General features: G+C 50.0%; 1 protein-coding gene across 1 annotated transcript in view; it reads right to left on the minus strand.

The window, feature by feature from the left end:
- Positions 1-25,108, minus strand: part of LOC105473700 (pleckstrin homology and RhoGEF domain containing G3) — a 72,945-nt gene that overhangs the window by 7,898 nt on the left and 39,939 nt on the right. Inside the window, 11 exon segments of the mRNA XM_011727643.3 lie at positions 3,460-3,558; positions 3,901-3,934; positions 4,162-4,248; positions 4,524-4,616; positions 4,783-4,965; positions 5,157-5,288; positions 5,377-5,527; positions 5,638-5,684; positions 6,015-6,084; positions 7,208-7,305; positions 8,328-8,717. Of these exon segments, the coding sequence (XP_011725945.2) occupies positions 3,460-3,558; positions 3,901-3,934; positions 4,162-4,248; positions 4,524-4,616; positions 4,783-4,965; positions 5,157-5,288; positions 5,377-5,527; positions 5,638-5,684; positions 6,015-6,084; positions 7,208-7,305; positions 8,328-8,717 (1,384 nt within the window).

Raw genomic sequence — 25,108 nt, forward strand, 5'->3', positions numbered from 1 at the left:
GCATCAGCTACACCCACTGCCAAGCCCCTCACAGCACCCCAGCCGGAAAGCAGAGGTCACACCCGACTTTCTACGGCCCTTAAGGCCTGGCACCATGAAGCCTCGCTGCCCGCTGGGGAGAGTTGCCCGGCTGTACGGAGAGTGACCAGGCTCTGGGGACAGGATACAAAACACATCCATTAGGCCGATGGTGTCATCACCTTGTACCCCAGCAGCCTTTTTGGGGACACACCTGAGACTGGAGGGCGGGAATAAGAGGACCTTGTCTCAAGGTGCAGTTCTACAGAGCCTCGGCCTTCGCCTATCCATATCCTTGCCTAGGTGGCGGTAAGTGGGAGGCCCAGGGATCGCCACGATTTGCTACACACTTGAAGTCAGAAGGAAAGTCTACCAAGGTATCTTGCTGTTCCTCAGCAGGCAGGCCTATTGAAGAACCTCTTTTCTGTTGACACACACAATGTACATACACTATCTGTATCAATGTAAGTAAATGCCTAATTGTTTTTAAAGTGAAAAGTAGAAAATGTTCTATTCTTTCATTTTAAAACTTATCAAGAATATTTAATAAGTGACATATAATTTAAACAATAAACCTTAATTATCCACAGAATATACTTGTCAGCTCATCTCAGCTCACTGAGTGGTAAGCAGAAGCAGAAAAGACCTCAAGGAAGTCAGAGTGGATGGCTGAGCCCAGGCAGTAAAGTGTCTGGATATGGCCCAAGTCCCTCCCCAGTGACTTTCCTGATCTTTTTGTGGTCTACAGTTCCCACAAGTTCAACAGATTGATTTCTTTTTCTTTTTTTCGTTTTTTTTTTTTTTTGCAACAAGGTCTCGTCTGTCATCCAGGCTGGGTACAGGGACATGATATCCATTCATTGCAACCTCTGCCTTCCAGGCTCAAGTGATCCTCCCACCTCAGCTTCCAGAGTAGCTAGGACTATAGGTGAACACCACCATGCCTAGCTAATTTTTTAATCTTGTAGAGACGAGGCCTCACTATGTTGTCCAGGTTGGTCTTGAATTCCTGGCCTCAAGTGATCCTCCCACCTCGGCCTCCCAAGGTGCTAGGATTACAGGAGTGAGCCACAATGGCTGGCCTGATCGATCGCTAACAGACAGGAGGGGAAGAAGGGCTACTACAGACAAACATGCTTAGACCAATGAAAACAGACACTTCAGTGTTACAGAAGAACCGTGAAGAAGGGCACGACACGTCAAACGCAGGCTGTCTCTATGGCAACCCACAGCCTCTGGGGCCCCTCAAGCATCTGGCAGTTCACACACCCTAAGTGATCGCTGTAGCATTAACTCCAGAAAAGGAAAGGTTCAACGGCAGGCACCACCTTCTGTTTTAAAAGATTCAAGAGTACAAAGCATGCTTTAGAAAGATGTCTGTTTTGGTCGGGTGGGGTGGCTCACATCTGTAATCCCAGCACTCTGGGAGGCCAAGGTGGGCGGATCACCTGAGGTCAGGAGTTTGAGACCAGCCTAACCAACATGATGAAACCCTGTTTCTACTAAAAATACAAAAAAAAATAAATAAATAAGCTGGGCATGGTGGCGCATGCCTGTAATCCCAGCTACTTAGGAGAATCACTTGAACCCAGGAGGCAGAGGTTGCAGTGAGTAGAGATGGTGCCACTGCACTCCAGCCTGGGCAACAGAGCAAGAAGGAAGGGAGGGAGGGAGGGAGGGAATTTCATAACAGTTAAAACATTTTAAAAATATTTTTTGAAAAAATGCGACTCTTAGTATTTACAGGATAAAAATCTCAGCCATGTGGAAACTTCAGCTCTTTAAAATGGCTCATTTCCTGAGTGCTTTGGACAGCTAAAGTTTGGGGGTTTTCTTGTAACAGCTTTATTGAAATATTATTCACATACAATTCACCTAGAGTGTACAATTCAATGGCTTTAAGTATATTCAAAGAGTTGTACATCCATGGCTAAAGTTTTGGTGCTAACATTAGGATGCAGCTACTATCACTACCACCAACATTATCACTTCCTGAACACATCAATGTGCTAGAAGCTTCAAATTTTAAGGTACACCAAGTTGAGGAGGACAAGAAGAGAATTACAGGAGAAGAAAAGGAAAGGAAATAAAGAGGGCTAGAGAGAAGAAAGCAACACCCCCATTGGGAGCTTTTAACTATAAAAACCGTAAAACTTTTGCAACCATAGCAAGGTGGCCTAGGGCTCAAGATCCACCCAGAGCAATACCAACAACATAAAACCACAAAAGCCTTCTATAAGCCACTGCTCCACCTTCTAGAAGGCTAACGCCCACATGTCAATCCACACACACATTCAGGGGACCCACAGGTCATCACCAATGAAAACCCAACACATTTGTGGACCCAAGCCAGGACACTGCTCTCAGTCACTTTAGAATCTTTCTCTCCTGGGGTCTTAGACAATTCTCACCCCAACTCCCACCTTGAGTATATGTTTGGCAGACACCTGGCTTAAGCCAGAGCTGTCCTTGGGCCTCGCACTAAATAGCAACGAAAAACCCAATGTAGAAAATACACACACTCATCACCACAGAGTTAAGAATAAAAGCAAGGTTTTTCTCTTTTCAAAGAGACGATTCATTCCAATAATCCAAGAACACCCTAGCAAGTCCAGGAATGGAAGAAAACTCAGGAGAGGAAAATGGAACTTTTTCCTGAGACTCAAAGTAAATATTTCCTGTCTGGGTTTGGTGCCACTGAACTCGTTTTCCCCGGGTCCTGCTTCTGCTTGGGTTGTTCCAGGACTGGGCTGGGGCCATCTGCGATGTCCGAGTGTTACTCCTGAATGACTTGGTGTTGGTATTCCCAAGAGGCAAAGGAGGCAGGGGGCTAAGAAGGGGTGCCAAGACCCAAGTGAGCAAGTATTCCTAGGGCCTTAAAAAAGGTAGGCTGGACAGGCGCAGTGGCTCACACCTATAATCCCAGTACTTTGGGAGGCCGAGACGGGTGGATCACCTGAGGCCAGGAGTTCGAAACTAGCCTGGCGAACATATAGTGAAACCCCATCTCTACTAAAAAATATAAAAATTAGCTGGGTGTGGTGGTACACCCTTGTAGTCCCAGCTACTTGGGAAGCTGAGGCAGGAGAATTGCTTGAACCCAGGAGGCAGAGGTTGCAGTGAGCTGAGATCGAGCCACTGCACTCCAGCCTGGGCGACAGAGCAAGAGTCCATCAAAAAAAAAAAAAAGAAAGAAAGAAAAAAGTAAGAAACAGCTGGGCTGTCCAGAACTGGTAGGCAACGAGGGCCCAGAGGCATGTGGTGTGGGTAGCACCAGCACAGGGAAAGGATGAGCCCCAGGTGTACGTCCAGCCCTGCTCAAGCCTTTCCCAGGGTTTCCGCAGAGGTGAGAGACACAGCCCTGGACACTGCCGCAGACGGTCCCCAGCCTGGGAAAGGGTGTGAGGGAGAGGCCTCCTGCCTCCACAGTCCTTCTCTTACCAGACTGCCGGCGCCCCTGGCGCACATGGGTGGACACCTCATCCTGGGAGGACCAAGCCTTCTTCAGCCGCTCTGGGCTGTAGCAGTACCGATTGGGATCTGCATCCAGGAGAGAGACAGTCAAGCTTTTGGTTTCCAGTTGGCCTTGGCCTACCCTAGACCTGGTCCATACCCAGCCAGACCTCTACACTCCCCCAGCTCCAGGGCCAGGAGCCTCCAGAGCTCCCTCCATCTTCCAGCTGGGACCTTCAGGCACTGAGAGTGCCACTGCTCAGCAGGAGAGCATCCTTAATCATATAGTTCGCCCCCCAGCCCTTAACAGGAGGCCCCCGTCCTCCCTGCTCCTGGAATAAAATTATCAGGTAAAGCTTCCCCAGGATGCAGCCTGACTGAGCAATGTCCATGAGTAGGGACAAAACAGGCGGAAAAGAGCACACTTACAATAGGAATCCATTTCCAAGATGGCTTCCTTGGCCTGACAGAAGGAAACGCACCTGGTTATTACCTTACTATGTGCCAGCCTCCCCTGTTGCTGTACGAGGACACCCCACAGTGCGGCACCAAGGCCCGGGGCATCTGCTGTACTGACATCCACTGTCCAGTGGAGCCCAAATCCAGAAGGTGAGTCCCCAGTGGACCTTGTAGAGCTGGCTCAGAGGAGTACATTCTCCCTGCCCGCTGTCAAGAGCTGGGGGAACTCACCTTCTGGGGAATGGTGGCATGGTGGTTCTCTAGGATGAGCCTCTTGATGTGGTGAGTCCAGTTCCGTTTCTCCTCCACTGTCTTGGCCTGGGAGGACCCAAGGGAAAGGGACCCAGGGGTTATCATTACAGGCCTGAAGCTGTCCAGCATGGACAGTGCTTCCGCCCAGGGAGAAAAAGTGGGACCATGCTGGGAACTCTGAGGTTAACCTGACTCCTCACTTTGACCCTAAGAAGTGCCTGCAATGATCCCTGCCTTACAGGGATCCTGGGGCAGCTAGGTGGGTGGAGGAGCCAGGAGTTCCACACAGATGTCCCCTGGGCATCTTGTTCCCTAGCCCCTGAGCCCCACTGACCCCTCACCTGGATGCTGTACTGCTGCTTGCTGTGCTTGTAGTGGGTGACAGTGAAGCACAGGGAGTCTCTGGTGCTTTCGATCAGCATCAGGGAGGAGCACTAGGGGCAGAGGGAAAGGACAGTAAAGCACAAGGTTGACAGCCTGGGGAAGCAGGGAGGGTGATCTCAGAAGGGTGGTGCTGAGCCCCAAGAAGCAGACAAGGAGGGGAGCCCAGATCCTTTGGGAAGGAGAGAAGACGGCGGAGATAGGGCAGGGCCTGGTTACCGGGATGTTGCCCTTGTAGACAAAGTGATCGCCCCGCTTCTTGGTGATAAGCAGTGTTTTGTCAAAGAGGAAAAAGGTCCTTTCATTGCGCACTCGATGCACGCGGAACGTGCCCTCCAGGACAAGCTCCCCGTAGGTGGTCAGGTCGGGCCCCTTCCAGTTGATGAGGAGTGACTGAATCTCCTGCAGCAGAGGGGCCCCAACCCCTACAGTCAGGCCACTGGGGCCTTCGGAGGCTCTGCAAACCCTGCCACAAAGGCTCCCCCAATGCCACCACCCAGCTCATCCCAGCAGGGTGGCCACAGTCCTTCTTCCCAGCCGAAGCATGGCCCACCCAGCCCTGCCCCTCCCCCAGCCCCCCAGCCCCCAAGCACCTGGAGCCGGACTGCATGCTCATGCCTCCTTTTCATGTCGTTGATGTACCAGGCCACACAGGTCATGGTGTCAATGGCATCCTCCACCACCTCAAAGCCATCCTCTTCTTCATCAAAATGCTTGGCAATTTCCTGAGCAGAAGATAGAGGCTTAGGTACCCCTGACTCGAAGGCCCTGCCCTCCCCAGGCCCCAGGTGCCTGGGAGGACCAAGGGGCTACCTGCAGCAGCAGGTGGTACTTGAGGATGCGCTGGACCGGCTTCAGCAGGTAGGAGCCCAAGGGCAGTGAGTGCTGCAGCAGCTCCTGCCGGTCCCGAAAGAACTTGGCCTGCTGCTTGTCCCTCATGCATTCCGTCAGGGCGGCCACGGAGCTGAGAGTGGGAGAAGGGCCAGTCACCACCTGGAGAAGGCCTGGATGAGGAGGTGGGGGGCTCTGGACTCACCAGATGGCTCTGCCTTCCCTCTCACCCCAATTACTCACTTGGGGTAATTGTTGCAATACTGGGTGTAGATATCAAACTCTTGGCTCTAAGAAGAGATCAAAAATAGTGATTTCAGGGAGATTCCCATTTGACTGTAAAGATGGTGGTACTAGATAGGCCCCTGGCCCCCAGAGCATACTCTGTCCCCTGTTCCCAAGTGCCTACAGAGCCTTCTTTATACCTATTTATCAAGGACATCCCATCCACCCAGCAGCCCTGGCTCCCCCCAGGACACCTTTCTCATTCAAGACACAGCACCAAGCACTTTCCCTGGAAAGGGATCCCCAGGACTCAGATTTCCTCTTACACTGGCAGAGTTCTTGTCTCTCTGAGCTCTCAGCAAGGTAGGATGGGGCAAGGGCCCAGCCCTTCTTACCCTTTCCACAAAGCAGCTGGCCACAGCCACGGGGTCACTATTGCAGCTGTCCAGGTCTCTGAGGAGCTGGCTGGGTGAGGGGAAAGCAGCCACTGTACCCTCTGCAGTCAGAGGACAATGCCCCTCACTGTCCCCTCCCCAACCTCCCGAACCCTGACTGACAGCCAGCCCTATTGTTAAGGTAAAGAGCTGGGGCTTCTAGCCTCAGAGGGAGCCCTGCCCCAGGCAGCAACCACAGAAAGTATCCAGCACAAAGCAGCCACAAAGCAGGAAGTCAGGGAGACCTACAGGCTCAGCAAGCGGGAGAAGAAGAGGGGACCCTCGTACCCACCTCAGGAGGGGACACGGCTCCTCTGCAGGCAGAAGGAGTCAAACACACAAAAGCAGAGGATTAAAGGGCAAAGGAGAGAGAACGGGAACTAGCAAAGGAGCCAGGGCGCCCAGGATGTGGGACATGGGGAGAGACAGGTGAGTCCTGGCACCCCTAGAAACACTGCTCCCTGCCTCCTCTCTCTGTGCTCCTCCTCTTTTCCCAACCCCTCACCATTGGTCTAAGTCTTCCCTGTACCCTGCCCTTCCAGACTTCTCCAGCTTACTGCCCCTCTTAAGTGGCCTGGGATACGATTCTTCCTGTCCTAGCACTGCTGTTCCCTCAAGCTCTGACCCTCCAGAGCAGCGCACTTTCCCTGGGGAGTCTGTGGTCCCAGGCAGCAGACCCACGCCCTTTGCCCTGACACAGCCCCTGGCCAGGCCTTGTTTGGCCTCTCACATCTGTCTTGCCTGGGTTGTGCAATCCACTAACAGGTCAGATCATCTCCAGGGAGCCCTTGGAGTCAGTGGGAAGGAGGATAAGAAATTAAGAGATGTGCAAGTGGAAAATGAAGATGAGAAGGACAGAGAAGCCACCCACAGGGAAAAGAATCAGTGTGCAAGGAAGGGCCCAGCAGCCCCGTGAGGGGTGCCGGCCCAGGCTGGACCCAACACGCACATACCCTCAAATTACCTCCCTGTCTGCCCTTGAGAGAAAGCACATCAGCCCAGAGCACAGAGATGGACCACCAGTCCCTGTCCTCAGAGATCAGACCCCAGGCCCACATGTCACAGGCCCATGAGTCCAGGGACATCCAGGCTTCCTCCCTAGGCCCCGAGGTGGGCCTCGCAGGCAGAACATGGTGTCAGGCCCATTCACACACCTGTTCAGTGCGTAGATGTTTTCTATGTTCCCAAAGAGGGCGCTGACCTGTTCTGGCTTCAGCAGCCCGGGCGTGTCGATGATCTTCAAGAGGTAGTCCTGCGTGGAGGGAGGTGGTCAGAACCTGGCCCCCAGCACAACCCTGCCCACAACCTTCCCTAGCCACACTTCGTTTAGGCCCTGCTGGGACACTACTTCACAGACACTGCCTACTGTGAGACAGTGTCCACCCCAAAATTCACGTCCACTTGGAACCCCGAATGTGACTTTATTCAGAAATAAGGTCTCTGTGGATGCCATTAGTTAAGGATTTCAAGATGACTTCAGATAGGATTTAGGGTAGGCCCGAAATCCAGTGGCTGCTGTCCTTATAAGAGGAGAGGGAGGACACAGAGAGACACAAAGAAGGTGGTGATGGGAAGGTACTGGGCCGCATCCCCAGGCCAATGATCTCAAAGACTGCCAGGACCCAGGAAGCTGGATGACAGGCACAGAACTACTCACTCAGAGGCTCTGGGGGAGCCAACCTGGCCAGTGCCTTGATTTTGGACTTCCGGCCTCCTGAACTGAGTGAGAATACATTTGCTGTTTTAAGCCACTCAGTGTGCGGTCATTTGCTAAGGCAGCCCTAGGAAACTAATCCACACCCCGAGCCAGTGGAGCAGAGGGCTTCCTCAGTGGCAGCCACACAGCTGCCCTTCCATGTCCTTCACCTACAGTAGCCCTGCAAGGTAGGTGTGGCTTCCTCTTACAGAGGAGGAACCTGAGGCTCCACACAGCCAGGCAACAATAGGGCAGGGGATGCGTGGGGCCAGGCCCAGAGCCCATGTCTTCACTGCATTTGGTCTCTGTGGCACAAGCTTTCTAGAGCCATCTTCCCAGGCAGGCTGGGGACCCATCCTCCCTGTCAATGATGCTCACTCCTGCCAGCCCAAGCTACTGATCCGGCCCAAGGTCCTAAGGAAGCCTGAGGGGTCAACAGTTTTCACCATGCAGTCAGCGAGGGTGGGAGACCCGAGTCCTCCAACTACTTTATGGGAAGCGGGTCTTTCGAGAGCTTCTCTCCCAGGGTGAAACAGGCTTCCGCTAGAACGCTGTGCCACAGGGCCCCCGGCACGCACCTCCACGATGCTGCGCAGGTCCTGCACATACATGCGCTCTGTCTCCACGATCTCCCGCACCACTCGGCCCAGGTAGCTGAGCTTGTGGTGCGCAGACCCCGCCGCCGCCCGGCTGTTGAATGGGGAGAGGGGCCCCTTCACGTTCAACCAGCTGCTGGAGTTGTTGTTGCTATTGGGGAGATGCCGGTCTCTTGGGGAGCCTGCCCCATTCTCAGAGGGAGCCTCGGAGCCGCTGGGCTCCTCCATGGCACTGCGACTGTCACGGGAGGAGCCCGACGAGGAGGTGGTGGAGGTCAGGCTCACCGGCCGCTCCTGGCTGCCATCCTGGTGGAGGGAGGTGGACACGGGCATCCTGGCATTGCTGCCTGGGGAGGGCACCCCAGGGAGATTCTGCAGCAAGACAGACAGATGAAGGGTCAACCTTTGAATGCCCACAGAAACAGAACAGAGGGACAGCTGCCAGGGGTGACGGCAAGCAGGGTGGGAAGGTATTGTTTAGTGGGTCCAGAGTTCAGTTTTAGAAGATGAAAAGGTTCTGTGGATAGATGGTGATGACGGTTGCACAATGATATCAATGAACTGTACACTTAAAATGGTGAAGATGGTCAATTTTATGTGTGTTTACATTTAACACAATTAACAAAACAAAACTGAATCCCAAGAAGGGCCCTGCTCTCCGACTCTATGAGCATTGATGAGGGTGCCCAAGTCCACCTGCCAGCACAGTGGTCCAGGTACCCTCTGAGGAATTCATAGCCCAGCTCCACTGCTGAGGCACAGTACTTAGTGCCTCAGAGCCTCAGCTCCTCACCTGTAAAATGAGGATAGATACAGCCTACCCCATGGCTTGTCCTCCCGGATGACGCCACCTGCTGTTCGTAAAGCTCTGAGCATGATGCCTGGCACAGGATACATGCTCCACACGCCATGAATATAGTGATGACAATGGCAATTGTCAAGAGGAACTTCCCAAGTGCCCACCTGTATGTAGCGTGTGCTGGGGTCACTGTACAGGGATGGGCAAAGATCTGCTTCTTACAGTGTTAAGACACATACCAGGGATAATATTCTCCTAGGACTGCAAAACCTCAGGGGCACCGGTGGCTTCACCACGAACCTGAAACTTTCTGGATACTGACTGGCTGAGCCAGCATTATCCCCCCACTCCGCAGCCCCACCCCAGCACCTGGTACAGGCTGCCTCTGACTCATCCAGGCCCCAGGAAATTCCCCAGGGCTGAGCCATCAGTGAGTCTCTGTAAGCTCCCCTTGGCACAGCTGGGTGGGGGCAGCAGAGAAAGCAGTAAACTGCACCCAGGTGAGGCAAACACAGCCTCAGGTGGACTTTATTCCCTAAGCAGATGGTGTGGCTCACAGGCAGGCCCACCTGGAGCAGCCGGGGGAAGGAAGGGTGGAGTGGGCAGACTACTTCAGGCTGTAGCCTTCGGGAAGGACAGGGACACCCATGCAACACCCATGCAACACCCATGCCCACGCCATAGAGCTCACCAATGCCACTTTCCAGAGTACACATTTCATTGCTATTTCACAGGAAAACAGTAAGTTCCTGGGCATCCCTCTCACCCCTACTGACCCAGGTCTTCTACCCCTGGCTCTAGGGCTCAGAAGCGACTAGACCACAGACATGACCAAAGGGCAGAGGCCTGAGCTACAAGGAGAAGAATCTAGAAGCTGCCGTTACTCTGGGAACCCTTGGCACTGGCCCGTGGTTTTCTGTGCCTCTGCCTCAACCCATAAACCAACACCCCTGGGTCTCAGGCTTTTGCAAATGTTCTCTCTGCTTCAGCGTTCTCTCTTCTCCATCCACTCCATACGGTACCATTCCCCAACCTATGTAATTTACATCCAATCTTTAGGTCTCCGATTAGAAACCGCCCCCTCCAGGAACCTTCCAATATCCCCCAAATCTAGGGAACTCTTTCTGTGTTCTCTTACTACCTCCCAGGTTTCTCCTATTGTAGCACTCGCCTGACAAAGTGTGACTAGTTTGAGACCCTCTGCCATACACCATTAGTTACTAAAGAGCAGGGGTCTCAAGGGCCAATTTAACAAATGAACAACAATGGTGAACAAATTGATGCTTTTACTGAGGTACAGATCAAGCGCCTCAAGACTTACTTACCACCCGCCGCTAACCTGGCCGGGGCGCTCTGGAGCACAGCACTTTGTCACTGGGTCTCACTGGAGGGGGTCACCTCCAAGGTGCTCTGTCTGAGCCTCTTGACTTGCAGATGGGGACTCAGTGGCAGCCCAGTGCTCCCCTCCATGGTGCAATGCAATGCCAGGAGAGCTAATTAGCAGGATCATTTTGGTAAAGCTCTTTGAGCGGCTCAGAGGAGAGCCCCTTGGGAATTGTAGGGCTGCTGCTTTTTCCTCCCTCCTCAAAAGGGCCTTTACAATTCCTCAGCTATGCCTTTTACAGAACCAGCAGGCAGGGCAACACCATGTCATTCCAGCACTGACAGACAAAAACCCAAGCTCCGCCCCAGCCCTTAACCCCCAGCCCTGTGGCATGCTGATGTCCTTCGAAGCACAGTGCAGTCAGGCACCCCACCCACCCACCCACCACCATCCCAGCAGGGAACAAAGGGGCAGGGATTTACGGCCTAAGACCTTTCCCAGGTCATATCTGGGGTCAGTCAGCTTCTCTGGGGAAGCTAAATGGAAACAGCCCCACTCCCAGTGGATTTCACAGCCAGCCAGTTCACAGCCTTAAGCAAAAGATTACTCACAGTCCCAACCCTACCCCAATACACACACAGTTCGGGAGATCTGTCTCCAAAAGGGACCTTCTGAGGGTCCCTCTTTGGGGACTCCACTACAAGAGGATAGCAACATAAGCACACTTCAAACCCAGAAACTAATAGGGCTTTTCTACTTGGAGAAGTTTTCTCTCTGATTGATCATAGGCTACCTGTCTGCAAACTAAGCTCATACTCTGAAAATAGTACCTGTATCCCAAATCCTCCTAAGGCTAAAACAAAGCATAACAGCCAACTGCTAAAATGCTCTAAGCGCTATGTACATATTAAAGTGACTAACCCCTTGCAACAACTCCAGAGGGTTCTATGACTACCCTCATTTTATACATGCAGGCACTGAGGCCACAGAAGTAGTAAGTGGTAGAGCCTGGACTTGAACTCAGGCACTGAAGCTCCAGAGTTTATGCTCTCCTGCCCACTGCCTCCCTAACGGACTACACACCAGCCAGGGCCACAAGCAAAGGACTGGTCACAGCCCTGGCTGCCATGGCTTTGCTTCAGCATAAGCTGCAGGGGACATATGAAGACCTGAAGGATTGGGGCTTATGACACGACACTCGGAAGGACTTAGTCAAAATTCCTTAGGGCAGTTTTTGGACCTGCTACTATGTGACCTTTGGCAATTCACTCTCTGGCTGGAACAACATGGTAAAATACAGATCCCCAGTCAAAGGATCGTAGGTCATGGGTAAGCAGAAAGGAAAAGGAAGAAAGCATAAGGTCACCAGGATTGGATTATAAATTTCTTGGATGATGAGAGAAGCCCTGTAGTGACCAGGAAACCCATGATCACCAGGCTCTCTCTCCTGGGCAGGAGGACTTGCTGGAAAGGAACCAAGAGCCCAAGAAAGGGAGGGCTGAAGAACAAATGAGGCACTGAGTACAAAGCAGGACACCAGTACAGACTGTCAGGAGGCACCGTTTGATGGTGATGGATAAGAGGCATCGCATTCAATTGGAGTGCATTCTGAGTGCATCACACTTAGCTGGAGTGCATTCTGGCCCTAAGAGACCGGATTGGAACCATTATGTGTGTGTAGCTCAGACTCCCACAGAGACAGCTAAAGTGCCTCCCTGGATGGGAGCCAGCCTTTCCTTCCTACCTGAAGAGCATCACTCCATACAATAAGATTCCCCCAAGCCAGGATGAGAACTCAGGTCTTCCTAGAACACATCCTAGAACACATCCTAGAAGACCCTGTCTGCTAGGGAAGTAGGAGGCCAGAGAAGGAGGTGATGAGGCAGACAGCAGCCAAACCCTCCAACCAGGTACCCACACCTACCCCATCCTACCACATACCACATCCAGTTATCCTAAGTATGCCCCAGCCGTGACCTCTTCCATCCTGCAACATGAATCAATCCAGTCAGTCATCAATCGGTCAATCAGTCTTCTAGAAAACTCACTTTCTCAGCCGGGCATGGTGGCTCACGCCTGTAATCCCAGCACTTTGGGAGGCCGAGGTGGGCGGATCACCTTTGGTCAGGAGTTCGAGACTGGCCAGGCCAACATGGTGAAATCCCGTCTCTAACAAAAATACAAAAATTAGCCAGGCATAGTGGCAGGCACCTGTAATCCCAGCTACTTGGGGGGCTAAGGCAGAAAAATCGCTTGAACCTGGAAGGCAGATGTTTCAGTGAGCTGAGATCATACCATTCTACTCCAGCCTGGGTGACAGCACAAGACTCCATCTCAAAAAAAAAAAAGAAAAAAATGAAAACTGAAAACTCTCTCAAGTCCTATACTTGTGAAGCCTTCTTTGATCAGGTCCCCAAAGACTTTTCTCTTTTTTTGAAACAGGGTCTCCCTCTGTCACCCAGGCTGGAGTGCAGTGGTGCAATCACAGCTCATTGCAGCCTTGACCTCAAGCGATCCTCCTGCCTCAGCCTCCTAAAGTGCTGGGATTAACAGGTATGAGCCACCATACCCAGCCAAGCTTTCTTTTTGATGGGCCTAAGAAGCAGCCCAGACATACACCTTTAAGGATCGAGGGGGAGAGAGAGAGGTTTCTTTTTTTTCTTTAAATTTAAGCCTAAACCACACCCTTCCTCCACCCACACCTGTCCTCTGAAGGAGCGTCCCTGAATATTGCAGGTGCAGAGGCAGGCAGGCTGCAGCAGGCCCCTGGATTCCCAGCACAGTAGACTGAAGCCACATCCTTCCCCTCCCCACTACGCCTCAGCACCATGCCCCATTCTGACCGAACAAGGAGAAAAAAGGCGCACCCTCCTAACCCGCAACAGCCTCAGTGTTCTGTCCTCAGGCCTCCTGTCACTGAGGCAATGGGACCCTGCTCCTCCCCCATCCCACAGGGTCACGCGGAGCCTTCTGGAACTCTGTGTCTCTGGTCCTGGGGAATGCCCAGGAGTCAGGCCACTCCCACTGGCTCTCCCTCCCAGGTCAGTGAGCTGAGGACAAGGCAGGAGAGGGGAAAAGGACACTTGGGGGTGAACCCTCTGGTGGGCACACGAGAGACTCCACAGAAAACATTCTGGTTCAGAGAGGCTGATGTCATCGTTTCGTCCACCGTCCTTCACCCCACACTCAAGAATCAGAAGCCACACCGCACCACAGCTGCTTTGGAGCCAGGCAGAAAAGGAGCGAGGCGGGTCCCCAGGGGCAGCTGCTCCAAAGGCCCCAGTCTGGGCGGAATCCACACGACACCTGCACACAGGGAAAGTCCTCGTGGCCAGGCGCAATGGCTCACGCCTGTAATCCCAGCGCTTTGGGAGGCCGAGGGGGGCGGATCATCTTTGGTCAGGAGTTCGAGAGCAGCCTGACCAATATGAGGAAATCCCATCTCTACTAAAAATACAAAACTTAGCCAGGTGTGGTGGCATGCAGCGATAATCCCAGCTACTCAGGAGGCTGAGGCCGGAGAATTGCTCGAACCCGGGAGGTTGCAGGGAGCCGAGATGGCACCACTGCACTCCAGCCTAGGCAACAAGAGTGAAACTCCATCTCAAAAACAAAAAAAGGAAGTCCTCACTCAGGGATGGCGATGGCACAGCCCTCCTGTGTGGCCTTCATCCCTCAACTACATCATCTGCTAAACATTCCAAGGGCTCTCAAAGCCAGGGTGGCCCAGCAGCTTTTGTCCTTCCCCAAAACAATCCCCACGACAGCACTTTCGGAATCTCTTCAAAAAGGGTGCCAGAAGGAAGCAATGGAGAAAAGCTAGAACTTTTCCAGAAAAAACAGTGTGGAAGCAATGTGAACTTCCAGAGAGAGATCTCTCTCAATTACGATCTCAACTAAGACGGTGAAATCCCTCAGCTGTGCTCTTACCCGCAGCTCGGCACCACTCTGGGCCACCCTGCTCCCAAACTGTCCCCAGAGGCCCAGCTCTTGCCTGTCTGTTCCCATTGCTCCCCGTACCCTGGGGGCTCTCCTGGGGGAGAGGAGGACCTCCTCCTAGGGGACCCTTGCCCCTTTTCCCAGCAGCTTCCTCACTCTGACCCCTCCCTTCCCTCCTGGAGATTCAGCAGCCCTGAGCACCCTAATAAAGCTCAAGAGAAGGCTCCCCGGGGAGTGACTTTGTGTGCATGTGAGCAACGTGACTGCCTGCAGAGGCTGTGCCAACAGTGTGACCAAGGTTTCTGGGCCACCCAAACCCAGCCCAGCTGGCTCAAATTCATTTTCCCTCGGGAATGCATTTTCCCACCACCTAAGAGCAGCAGGGCCCATGCAGTCTGGCTGGGTCCCTGCAGCAGGACCACAGCTGCCAGGAAGGAAAAGGACTGTGTGGTGCCAGAGAGGCCCTCCCACATGGACTCCAGGAGAAAGTCTAGGCCTGCAACTGAAGTCCAGAAAGTTCCCTCGGCCTGGCCTTGGAAGGAAAGGAAAGCCGGGCACCTTGCTCAGAGGGAGGGCTGTTCATCCATACCCCCTGTCCCCACCTCCCCAGCATGTGCCCATGTTGTCTCTCAAACGTGGAATGTGTCCCCAGACCCTCTGCCTATACACATTTAGCAATCACCTCCTTCAGAAAGGCCTCCTCAACCATTTCCCAACAGACACACTACTGTAAGCTGAATCACGCCCCCACCCAAGGATATCTACAGCCTGACCCTCAACCTATGAATGCCACCTTATATGGCAAAAGGGACATAGAAGGCAGATGTGATCAAATCAAGGGTCTTAAGATGGGAGATTATCCTGGATTGGCCGGGTGGGTCTGATGGGAACATAAGGGTCTTCATAAGGGGAATTCGGCAGGAGTCAGGGTCAGACAGAAGTTTCACAATAAAAGCAGAGGGACAGAGAGAAGGAGACTGGAAGATGCTACACTGCTGGCTTTGAAGGTGGAGGAAGGGGCCACAAGCCAAGGATATGGGCAGCCTGGGAAGCTAGGAAGGGCAAGGAAACAAATTCTGCCCTGGATCCTGCAGAAGGAACCCGGCCATGCAAACCCAGTCTGACTTCTCATCTCCAGAACTTTAAGACAACAAATGTGTGTTGATTTAAGCCACTAAGATTGCAGAATTTGTTACAGTGGCAATAAGGAAGTAATGTACTCCTCTGAACTCGAAACACCCTGAGTACCACTTAAAGCATTGGTCTTGGGGCATGCATCTCTTCTGGCCGATACAGTAAAACCCAGGGGGCTGGGCCTTCTTTCCCATACCTTCCCTTCGGCCCCAGAGAGCAAGGCACATCAGGTGTTCAATAAATGCCTGCTGGAAGAACTGTGAGATGGTGCCTGGATGAGCTCACCACTCACACAGTCAAGAGAAAGGTAAACAGTGGGTGAGGTCAAGACCAAAGCCAGTTCCTCCTAGTCTAATGAGTCTCCACATTAGTCACTGCCAGCAAGTTTCCGATCAACCAAGAAGCGCCAGGATTGGTGACTGCTCATTCACCCTGGTAGTCCCATCCTACTTGGCCCCAGACAGGGAGCTACAGCATGGCACAGCTGCCCCGCTGGGCTACATACTAGGTGACCAGCCACAAGAGACTGAGAGGAAGGGGAAAGTGGCCAAGTTTAGAAAAGGGGCTATGATGACCTGGTCTCCCTGCAAATGTCCCAGGAAGTTCATGTAAACATCTGCTAAAGCCAAATGGGGGAAATTATTGTTTATTATAAATTGCTCTTGCACAGCCAGGGTAGAGGTCACTTGGCTGCCAGCACAACTTGTCACTATGCAATGTGCCCCAAAAATGGAACAGCCAAAGAAAGCCCTAAAAGGTGTTACTAGAAATTACCCCCTGGAAATCACAGACAGATCCAAAGTTCCCAGAGGCCCCACCTCTCTCATCTTGAGGTCAAAAAGGCTCACAGAACCACTGCTACTTACCAGCAAAGTTCAAGAACCCAGCCCTGCAAATTCGCCATCTTTCTGGACTCATCCCCATTTCAGGGGCTGCTTGTTTCGAGGCCTCTAGGCTGCAGTGGGGTGGGCGGGTAGGAGGAAGCTGTATTTTACTACTGCCTCAGGTTCAAAGGCACTGGAGAATCTCACTGGGAACCGAGTGGGTGTGGAGGGGCCCCATTGGGTCCCTCTGCTTTCTCGGCAGAAAAGAAAATATGCACAGATGCAGTGGTGCCCACAGAGGTCAAATGCGGTAAACTCATCCACTGGCTCTGGAGTCAGGCAGACCCTGTCTGAATTCCAGGCCCTCCACTTTTCCTGGATGTATGTGGCCTTGGGCAAGTCACTTCACCTCACCAAGCTTCAAGTTCTTCATCAGGAAAATAGGCACAGTAATAGTGCCAACCGGACTGGGTTGTCTCCAGGGTTGAGATGATACAAGTAAGTAACCCGTACATCTGACACACAGTAAGCCCACTGAGAACGGTGGTGGTGGTGGTGATGATGATAACGGATAAATCACTTTGTTCTGCAAGTATCAAGACAATGAGATTTTCCTGCCTTGTACCTACAATGTTTGACCCACATCTCAAATTAATAATAATGATACAAGTTAAACTTGGTGAACCAGGACCTAACCTTCCCCTACCACCCATGTGTTTATCCATCTTCTATGATCTCAACATCAATACAGACCATGATCTTCTAAGGGCAGACACACAGCAGTTCAGCTGGAAAGGAAAAGTAGCCTGACACCCATACCCAACAGGAGGTCAAGCCAAGAAATGAAGTATTAAGTGAGTCCAAATCCCGCCGCTATAGCAGACAGGGCGCATTCCTCAGGGATCCACACAGAGAGACAGCATGTACTACCGGGAGCTGGAGAGGAACAGGGCCAGGGGGCACCGCAGGCCTGAGCAAGAGCAGAAGTTAAGGCAACTTCAGAGAGCAAAAGCACAAATAAGTGATTAACAAAAACCATCCTTGACACTGGTGCCTGGGTTTTAAACCCATCTGCAGGGTAGACATCTGGGAGGGCCAGGGCGTAAGACAAAACAGCAAGGTACTGGGAAGGGCTCCAGTGCAGACCTATTCCTAAGTCACGAGGAATATCAAAAAAAGGAAAAGCAGAAGAATGTGTATGAAAGAGCCTGGGGGCCGGGCGCGGTGGCTCAAGCCTGTAATCCCAGTACTTTGGGAGGCCGAGGCGGGTGGATCACGAAGTCAGGAGATCGAGACCATCCTGGCTAACATGGTGAAACCCCGTCTCTACTAAAAATACAAAAAACTAGCCGGGCGTGGTGGCGGGCACCTGTAGTCCCAGCTACTCGGAGGCTGAGGCAGGAGAATGGCGTAAACCCGGGAGGCGGAGCTTGCAGTGAGCCGAGATCGCACCACTGCACTCCAGCCTGGGTGACACAGCGAGACTCCGTCTCAAAAAAAAAAAAAAAAGAAAGAGCCTGGGGACTACAGACAGCATTCCTCCAAACTACCCTAGCTCTGCCTAGCCACTGCATGATCAGGAGCAAGTCAGCAGGCTCTTTGTGACTCAATCTCTCTCTGATTTGAAGATAACCCTAGTAATGTTCCGACCTAAGCTGTTTACCAAGCACCTACTGTGCACAAAGACACATGGCAGCCCTGCAGTTAGGACAAGTCACACACAGACCCCACTTTTCAGAGCTTATATGCTATAAGGCAAAACAAGACAACGCAAAACAAGACAAGGCATCTGTAAGAAAAGGAGGGAGAGAATCCAGTTGTGAGCAGTATGGGAGTTCAAGACTGTCTCCAGTTTGGGAACTCATTCAACACTCCTGAACATGAATGCAAGGCCCTGGAGATATGACATGAAAAATACATTGTCCCTGTCTTTGAAGAACTTGAACTTCAGAAGGAAAAATGGCCACATAAACAGAGTATTCACAAAACAATGCCTTGAGTCCTAGTACAAAAGCATGAATAAATAACTGTGCTAACAGAAGAAGGAGTAGCTAGTGCTACTTGGGGGACCAGGAAGCTTTCTAGGACGAGGTGACATCTTAGCGGAGTCATAAATGATGAGTAAGCTTTTGCCAGGTGAAGAGATCTGAGTGCATTTGCTGCCAAGAGAGCAGCTGAGTCCTGAGAGGACCCAGACCACCCCCACACCCCAGGCATCTGGCAACAAGAGGCTAGGCTGCAAGGCAGGCCAAGGACAGATGGAAGGAATCCACGTGGCTTTGTGGGAAAGGACAGATCCAAGCCAGGTCTGGAAGAACAACTACCAAGACACGTGGAAATGGGGCTCCATGAGACGAGGTGTAAGAATGTGCCCTAAAAAGGTCCAAACCATGATATGGGCTGTGGCTGCAGGTGTCCCAGAGCCAAGGAGTGTTCGAGAAGAATGCAGAAGCCAGGAAGGTGCTGGCTGTTCAGAGACAGCTTTAAGGAGGAGCAAGAGATTGAGGGAACATTGGCTAAAAGAAGAATGAGACCCGTTCCAACCCTTGTAAAGTGGGAAGAAATGAGACCCAATATATACATGAAGAGACGAAGCTACATTTAAATTAACTGCTGTAGGAGCAGGAAGAGAACACCTACTCTAGAAAACTGAGATGTCAGTTCTTAAATGGAAGAAATCTCTCAGTGGGATTTCAGGCTAGCAGCTCTCAACTGGGCTTGGGGAGGAGTTTGTGTGCATCTTACTACCCAAGGGTTTTTTCCTTCCCCCAATTCTCACTTTCCCTTCCCAAGCACATCAGAATGGTGGCTTGGAGGCAAGGCTGCCAGGGCAATTCCCTAAAACACAACTCCCCTCCCAATCCCAAGCATGAGCGTCCAGACCCAGAAAGTTCTGTAGACAACCCGGCCTTCCCCCTCCCTCAGGCCTTGCTGCTTCTTCGAAGGTGATACAGCAAGAGAAGAGCTCCAACACACCCTGGGCTTTGACCTGGGCTCTGACCTTGGGCTTGGTGCCTGACCCAGAGAAGTTAGGAAAGTGGATTTTCCAAAGCAGACCTTATGCACTCTTACACACACACACACACACACACACACACACACACACACACACACACACACACGCAAATTCCCAAAGGCGGCCAGCCCTTCAGCCAGCAGGGCCTCACACACTTCCCCTATCCTACAGAGCCCAGGGGGCTCCTCTCCACCCATAACTCCTTCCCCCATTCCCCTGTGTTCCCCGCTTCCCCTTCTAAAGGACCTCACCAGAGAGGCCTAAGAAACTCATCCAACCAGTTCCTGGGTAGAGGAGGGGCACCTTCCTGCCTCAGCTGGGAGGATACATGGACCAGAATTCAGACCGGTGGGGCAGTATTACCCAATCCCAAGTCTGGGGTGCACACGTGTAGAGACACGGCCCGGGAAGCAGCCTCTACTCCTGGAAAAGTGAGGCCTTGATTTGGGGTCGATCTGCCCCGACCTCCACGCACCTGCTGCTCAGAGCTATGAAATGGTGGGTACCAGGGTCAGGATCGGGGTCTGCTGCCCACCGGGGAGGAGACAGGGCAGGGGAATAACCTCCTTTCAACTGCTCTACCAGCTGCCGCTTGGTTTGATCCAAAACAACCACCCTCTGTGGATTCTGGGAAAAGGAAACATCAGGAAGAAGTGGGAAATTAACTGCTTTTGTGTGTGTGTGTGTGTTGTGTCTGTGTGTCTGTGTGTGTGTGTGTGTGTGTGTGTGTGTGTGTGTGTGTGTGTGTGTGTAGGGTCCTACATGACCTTCTCTAACCACCCAATTCCAAATGTTCAAGATGAGAAGCCCCCCTGAAGCCCCCGGCAGAACCAAAAGGACTGTCTTGCTGTCACCCAGCCACATGACAGTTCACTAAGAAAAGCAGTTCACCTACACCTGCTCCCTTTATGGTCCTCAGTGTCTAACCCACAGGGAAAAACCTGCCTTTTACCCCAACGCCTGTGATTGGCTGGGTTTCCTGGGGGAAGTCAGGCAAGGCTTAGAGGCCCGGAGTTGAAAGAGTCCCCATCCCACCCCATTCCTATCCCCTGGCCTGGCCCCAGCCGGGTACCTACCGCTTTCCTCAGGAGGGCTCCCATCCGGGCACCACGAGGGTGGCAAGGGGCCGGGCAGCCGCATTGTCCCCAGCACTGGCAGCCCAGCAGTTAACAGGCTTGGGGTGAGCAGTGAGCTGCCACCAACAGCCTCGGGAATTAAAGCGCCCGCCGCCTCCTGCAAAACTTCGTCAATAAACGTTCTATTCAGAACCAGTTCCGCGTGTGGGTCATACTTTCTGCATTTCTCTCATTCCTGATTGCTGGGGGGCCCTAGCTCAGGAAATGCAACTTCCCGACACAATTCTGCAGGTCCCCGCTGGTAAAGACCCAGGCCACAGCCCTGGGAGGTGAGGGCCACAGGGCTGAGGACCTGCACAAACCTCCAGTAATTAAGCACAGGGGATACTAACTGCAGGAAGTCACATACTGAAGACTCCAGAACAAAGCCAGATCATTCACCAGCACAACAATGCTCTGTTTATGCAGCACCTCCCCCACCCCAGGCCCTCGGGGCTGAAAGATAATTAACCCTTCTGCCCTCACAATAGTGGCGGCAGAGAGGATGGGCAGGTGGCCATCCCTATTTTACAGGTCAGGAAACTGAGGCACAAGTGGCTTTCCAAATACCTGGCTGAAATAACCCCAGCTAGCACTTATTCGAGTATACCAGACATAAGGCAAAACACATTCTCTACATAATCTCCTCACAACACTCCAGTACCCAGGGCCATACAGTCAGGGAAGTGGGGGAGCCAGGGTTTGCTGGAATCCACAGTCCCTGTGCCTTTCACCAGTCTCTCCACAACCTCCCTCAGGGTCCGAGAGATGAGCAAAGAAGGCCATCTCTCACCATTCCTAGGAATGCTCTCACGTACTTTTTGCTTGTAAGTAACACTTTTTGCTCACAACAAGTTCCTAGAGTATGGGGCAACCTCAGAAAGGAGCCAAAATGAACTCACCTGGGAATTCATAACTCACCTGTAGATGCCTCCAGAAATGGTATGTAACCAGCAGTAGACAACCCCAAGACACAGGCCTTCCTTCTCTACCCACACACTCTTGCAGTGGGGGTACCAACCTGCAAGGGATCTCAGTGAGTAGCAAGTATTCCAAGCTGTTTTCTCTGAGTGTTCTGTTGCCTCAACTCAGTAACAACCTCCTAGAGGTAAGAACCAGGTCTTCCAGCGTTTTGTGCTCTTTTTTCCCCCAGGTCCTCTGGCACTCAAATCCCTACTTCTCATTTTGGCCACTGTGTGAAAACGTGCCAGAAGAAGGCGGAAGCACACAAGATGGATGGCATTTGGGGGGCTTTTGTGCTGGGGAAAAAAGGCATCCCCAATAGGAGCACAGGTATTAAGTTTGGGAAGGGAAGGCCAAGCTGTTCACCTCCTCTCTGCTGCCTGGTCATACCCAGCCCAGAAGAAAGCTTCAGAATCATGGCTGGGATGACTTCCTGTGTGAAAAGAAGACTACTCAAATTCACTCACATTTATTGACAGTATAAACCATGTGCCATGTGCTAGGGACACAGCAGTGAATAAGACAAATCCTCATTCTCATGGAGCTTACATTCCAGTGAGGAAGACGGCCACAAAAAGGTAGACAAATAACTAACACATTTTTGGAAAGTGTTTAAGTGCTATGAAAAAAATAGAGGAGGGAAAACAGAGTGTGATTAAGAGATGGGAATTTCCACTAGCTAGGGAGGCCTGGGAAGGCATTAAAGAGGTGACTCTAGAGCAGAGACCTGTATTGTAAGAAGCAGCCAGACATGTGAGGCACTGGGGGACGAGCCTTCCAACAGTCTTTTCCTCTACCCCACCATAGCCATCCACTCACACATCTCCTATGCCCTAGACCTCATCATCACCAGTAAGTGCACGCTTCCAAAACCTTGCTTTGAAGTATCTCATCTGAAATTTCAAACCACACAAGGAAACAAACCATCATAAGGAAGTCAGAAAATGGAACAAACTGGCAGTCAAAGAACTAGAAATTAAAGAATAGGTCTACAAAAGATATTTAGAGATGAATAGTTTAAATGATTGGAAATATAAAAGAGATAAAAACCTTAATAAAAGAAGATGATAGTACAAGGGGGTAAGGAACAGGCCAATTAGAAAAAGCAATACATGAAAATAAAATATTCAATATTGAAATTTAAAACCCAATAGTTAAATAGAAAATTAAACACAGCTAAACAGAGAATTAGTTAAGTGAAAGATAAACTAAAGAAATCATCCTGAATTTAATTCAAAGAATTAATATTGGAAATATAAACATTAATAGACTTAGAGGTCCACAGAAGGGAAAAAAAAGGAAACAGGGGAAGGTGCAAATTTCAAAGAGATAATGTATATGAACTTTCTAGAACTAAGGATAGACTTTAGTCCTCAGATTGAAGGCACACACCAAGTTAAACTTCAAATAAGCCCACATTCAGACATATTGTTTATAGTATAAATGCAGAACACCAAAGACAAAAAATATCTTAAAGGATGATAAGGAAATGTCATCAACTATACACCAATGAATTGGATAACTTTGGTGAAACAGACAAATTTCTAGAAGGGCACAAACCGCTGACAGATTTAGAAAGAAAAAGTCTAAACAAGAGATTAAATTTGTAACTTTAAAACTTCCAATAAAGAAAAGCCCAGGACGAGATGGCTTCCCTGGTGAAGTCTACTAAACATTCAAAGAATAATTCATATCAATTCTTCACAAACTCTCACCCCACAAAAAAACAGCAGGAAATACTTCCCAACTCATTCTATGAGGCCATTATCCTGTTATCAAGACCAGACAAGGTATCAGAAAAACGAAACCTACAATCCCACATTCCTTATAAATATAGACACAAAAATCCTCAACAAAATACTAACAAATTGAATCTAGCAACCATAAAAAAGAATATACATTATGACCAAGTGGGATTTATCCCAGAGATGCAAGATTAGGTTAACATCTAAAAATTAATTAAAATAATTCAAGTTGATAACAGGATAAAGTGTAAAAATCACCTGATCACTTCAATACACCCAGAAAAAAATTTTGACAAAACCCCACACTATTCTATGATAAAAACACTCAACAATCTAGGAAGAGAAGAGAATATCCCCAATCTTACATGGAGCATCCATGAAAAACCCACAGGTACATCATACTTAACGGAGAAAGACAATGCTTTTTCACTAAGATTAGTAAGAAGACAAGGATATCCAGTCTTGCCACTATATTTGATATTGGAGTTCTAGCCAGGGCAATTAGACAAGAAAAAGAAATAGAAGAGATCTGGGTTGAAAAAGAAGACATAAAACAATCTCTATTCATAGATAACATGAACTTGTATGTGGAAAATCCTAAGTAATCTACTATAAAACTATTAGAACCATTAAAGTGTTCAGCAATGTACCAGAATACAAGATCAACACACAAAAGTCTATTTTATTCCTGTACACTAGCAACGTGCAATCATAAAATGGAATTAAGAAAAGACTCCCATTTATAATAGCAGCAAAAAGAATAAAATACTTAGGAATGTATTTAATGAAAGAAGTATAAGACTTGCATGCCGAAAAACACAAAACATTGTTGAAAGAAATTAAAGAAGACCTAAAAGACATTCCTTGTTCATGGAATGGAATATTTAACATTGTTAAGATGGCAATACTCAACAAATCAATCTAAAGATGCAATACAATCTCTATCAAAATATAGTTGGTTTTTTTTTTTTTTTTTTGCAGATATTGACAAGCTGATCCCAAAATTCATATGGAAAAGTAAGGGACCCAGAATACCCAAAACAACCTTGAAAAAGAACGAAGTTGGGGGACTCATACATCCTGATTTCAAAACTTACTACAAAGCTATAGTTATCAAGATTATATGGTACTGGCATAAGGGCAGTTATATATATCAATGAAAGAGAATTGAGATTACAGAAACAAAACAACACATTTATTGGCAATTGATTTTCAACAAGGGTGCCAAGACAATTCAATAGGGAAAGAATAGTCTTTTCAACAAAAGGTGCTAGGACAACTGGATCTTCACATGCAAAAGAATGAATCTGGACACCTATTTCAAACCATATACAAAAAAGTCAAAATGGCTCATAGACCTAAATGTAAGAGCTAAAACTATGAAACACTCAGAAGAAAAGATAGGAGTAAATCTTTATGAACCTAAGTGAGCAATGGTTTCTTAGGTACAACACCAAAAGCACTAGCAACAAAAGAAAAAATAAATTGTACTTCATCATCAAAATTTTAAACTTTTGTGTTTCACAGCATACTACCAAGAAAATGAAAAGACAAATCACAGAATGTGAGAAAATATCTGTAAATTGTACACTTGACAATGAACTTATATCCAGAATATATAAAGAACCCTTACAACTCAATAATAAAAAGAGAATTCAATTTAAAAATGGGCAAGGGATCTGAAGATATTTCTCCAAAAACACTATACACATGCCCAATAAACACATGCAAAGGTATTCAACATCACTGACTTTGGGAAATGCCCCTGGAACCATAATTAATACTACTTCATATCCACTAGGATGGCTAAAATCAAAATGATGGACAATAACAAGTGTTGGTAAGGATCTGGAGAAATCAGAACTGTTGTACATTGCTGGTGGGAATGTAGAATAGTTAAGCCT

Source organism: Macaca nemestrina, chromosome 7 (genome assembly GCF_043159975.1).
Source record: "Macaca nemestrina isolate mMacNem1 chromosome 7, mMacNem.hap1, whole genome shotgun sequence".
Taxonomy (NCBI): Eukaryota; Metazoa; Chordata; class Mammalia; order Primates; family Cercopithecidae; genus Macaca; species Macaca nemestrina.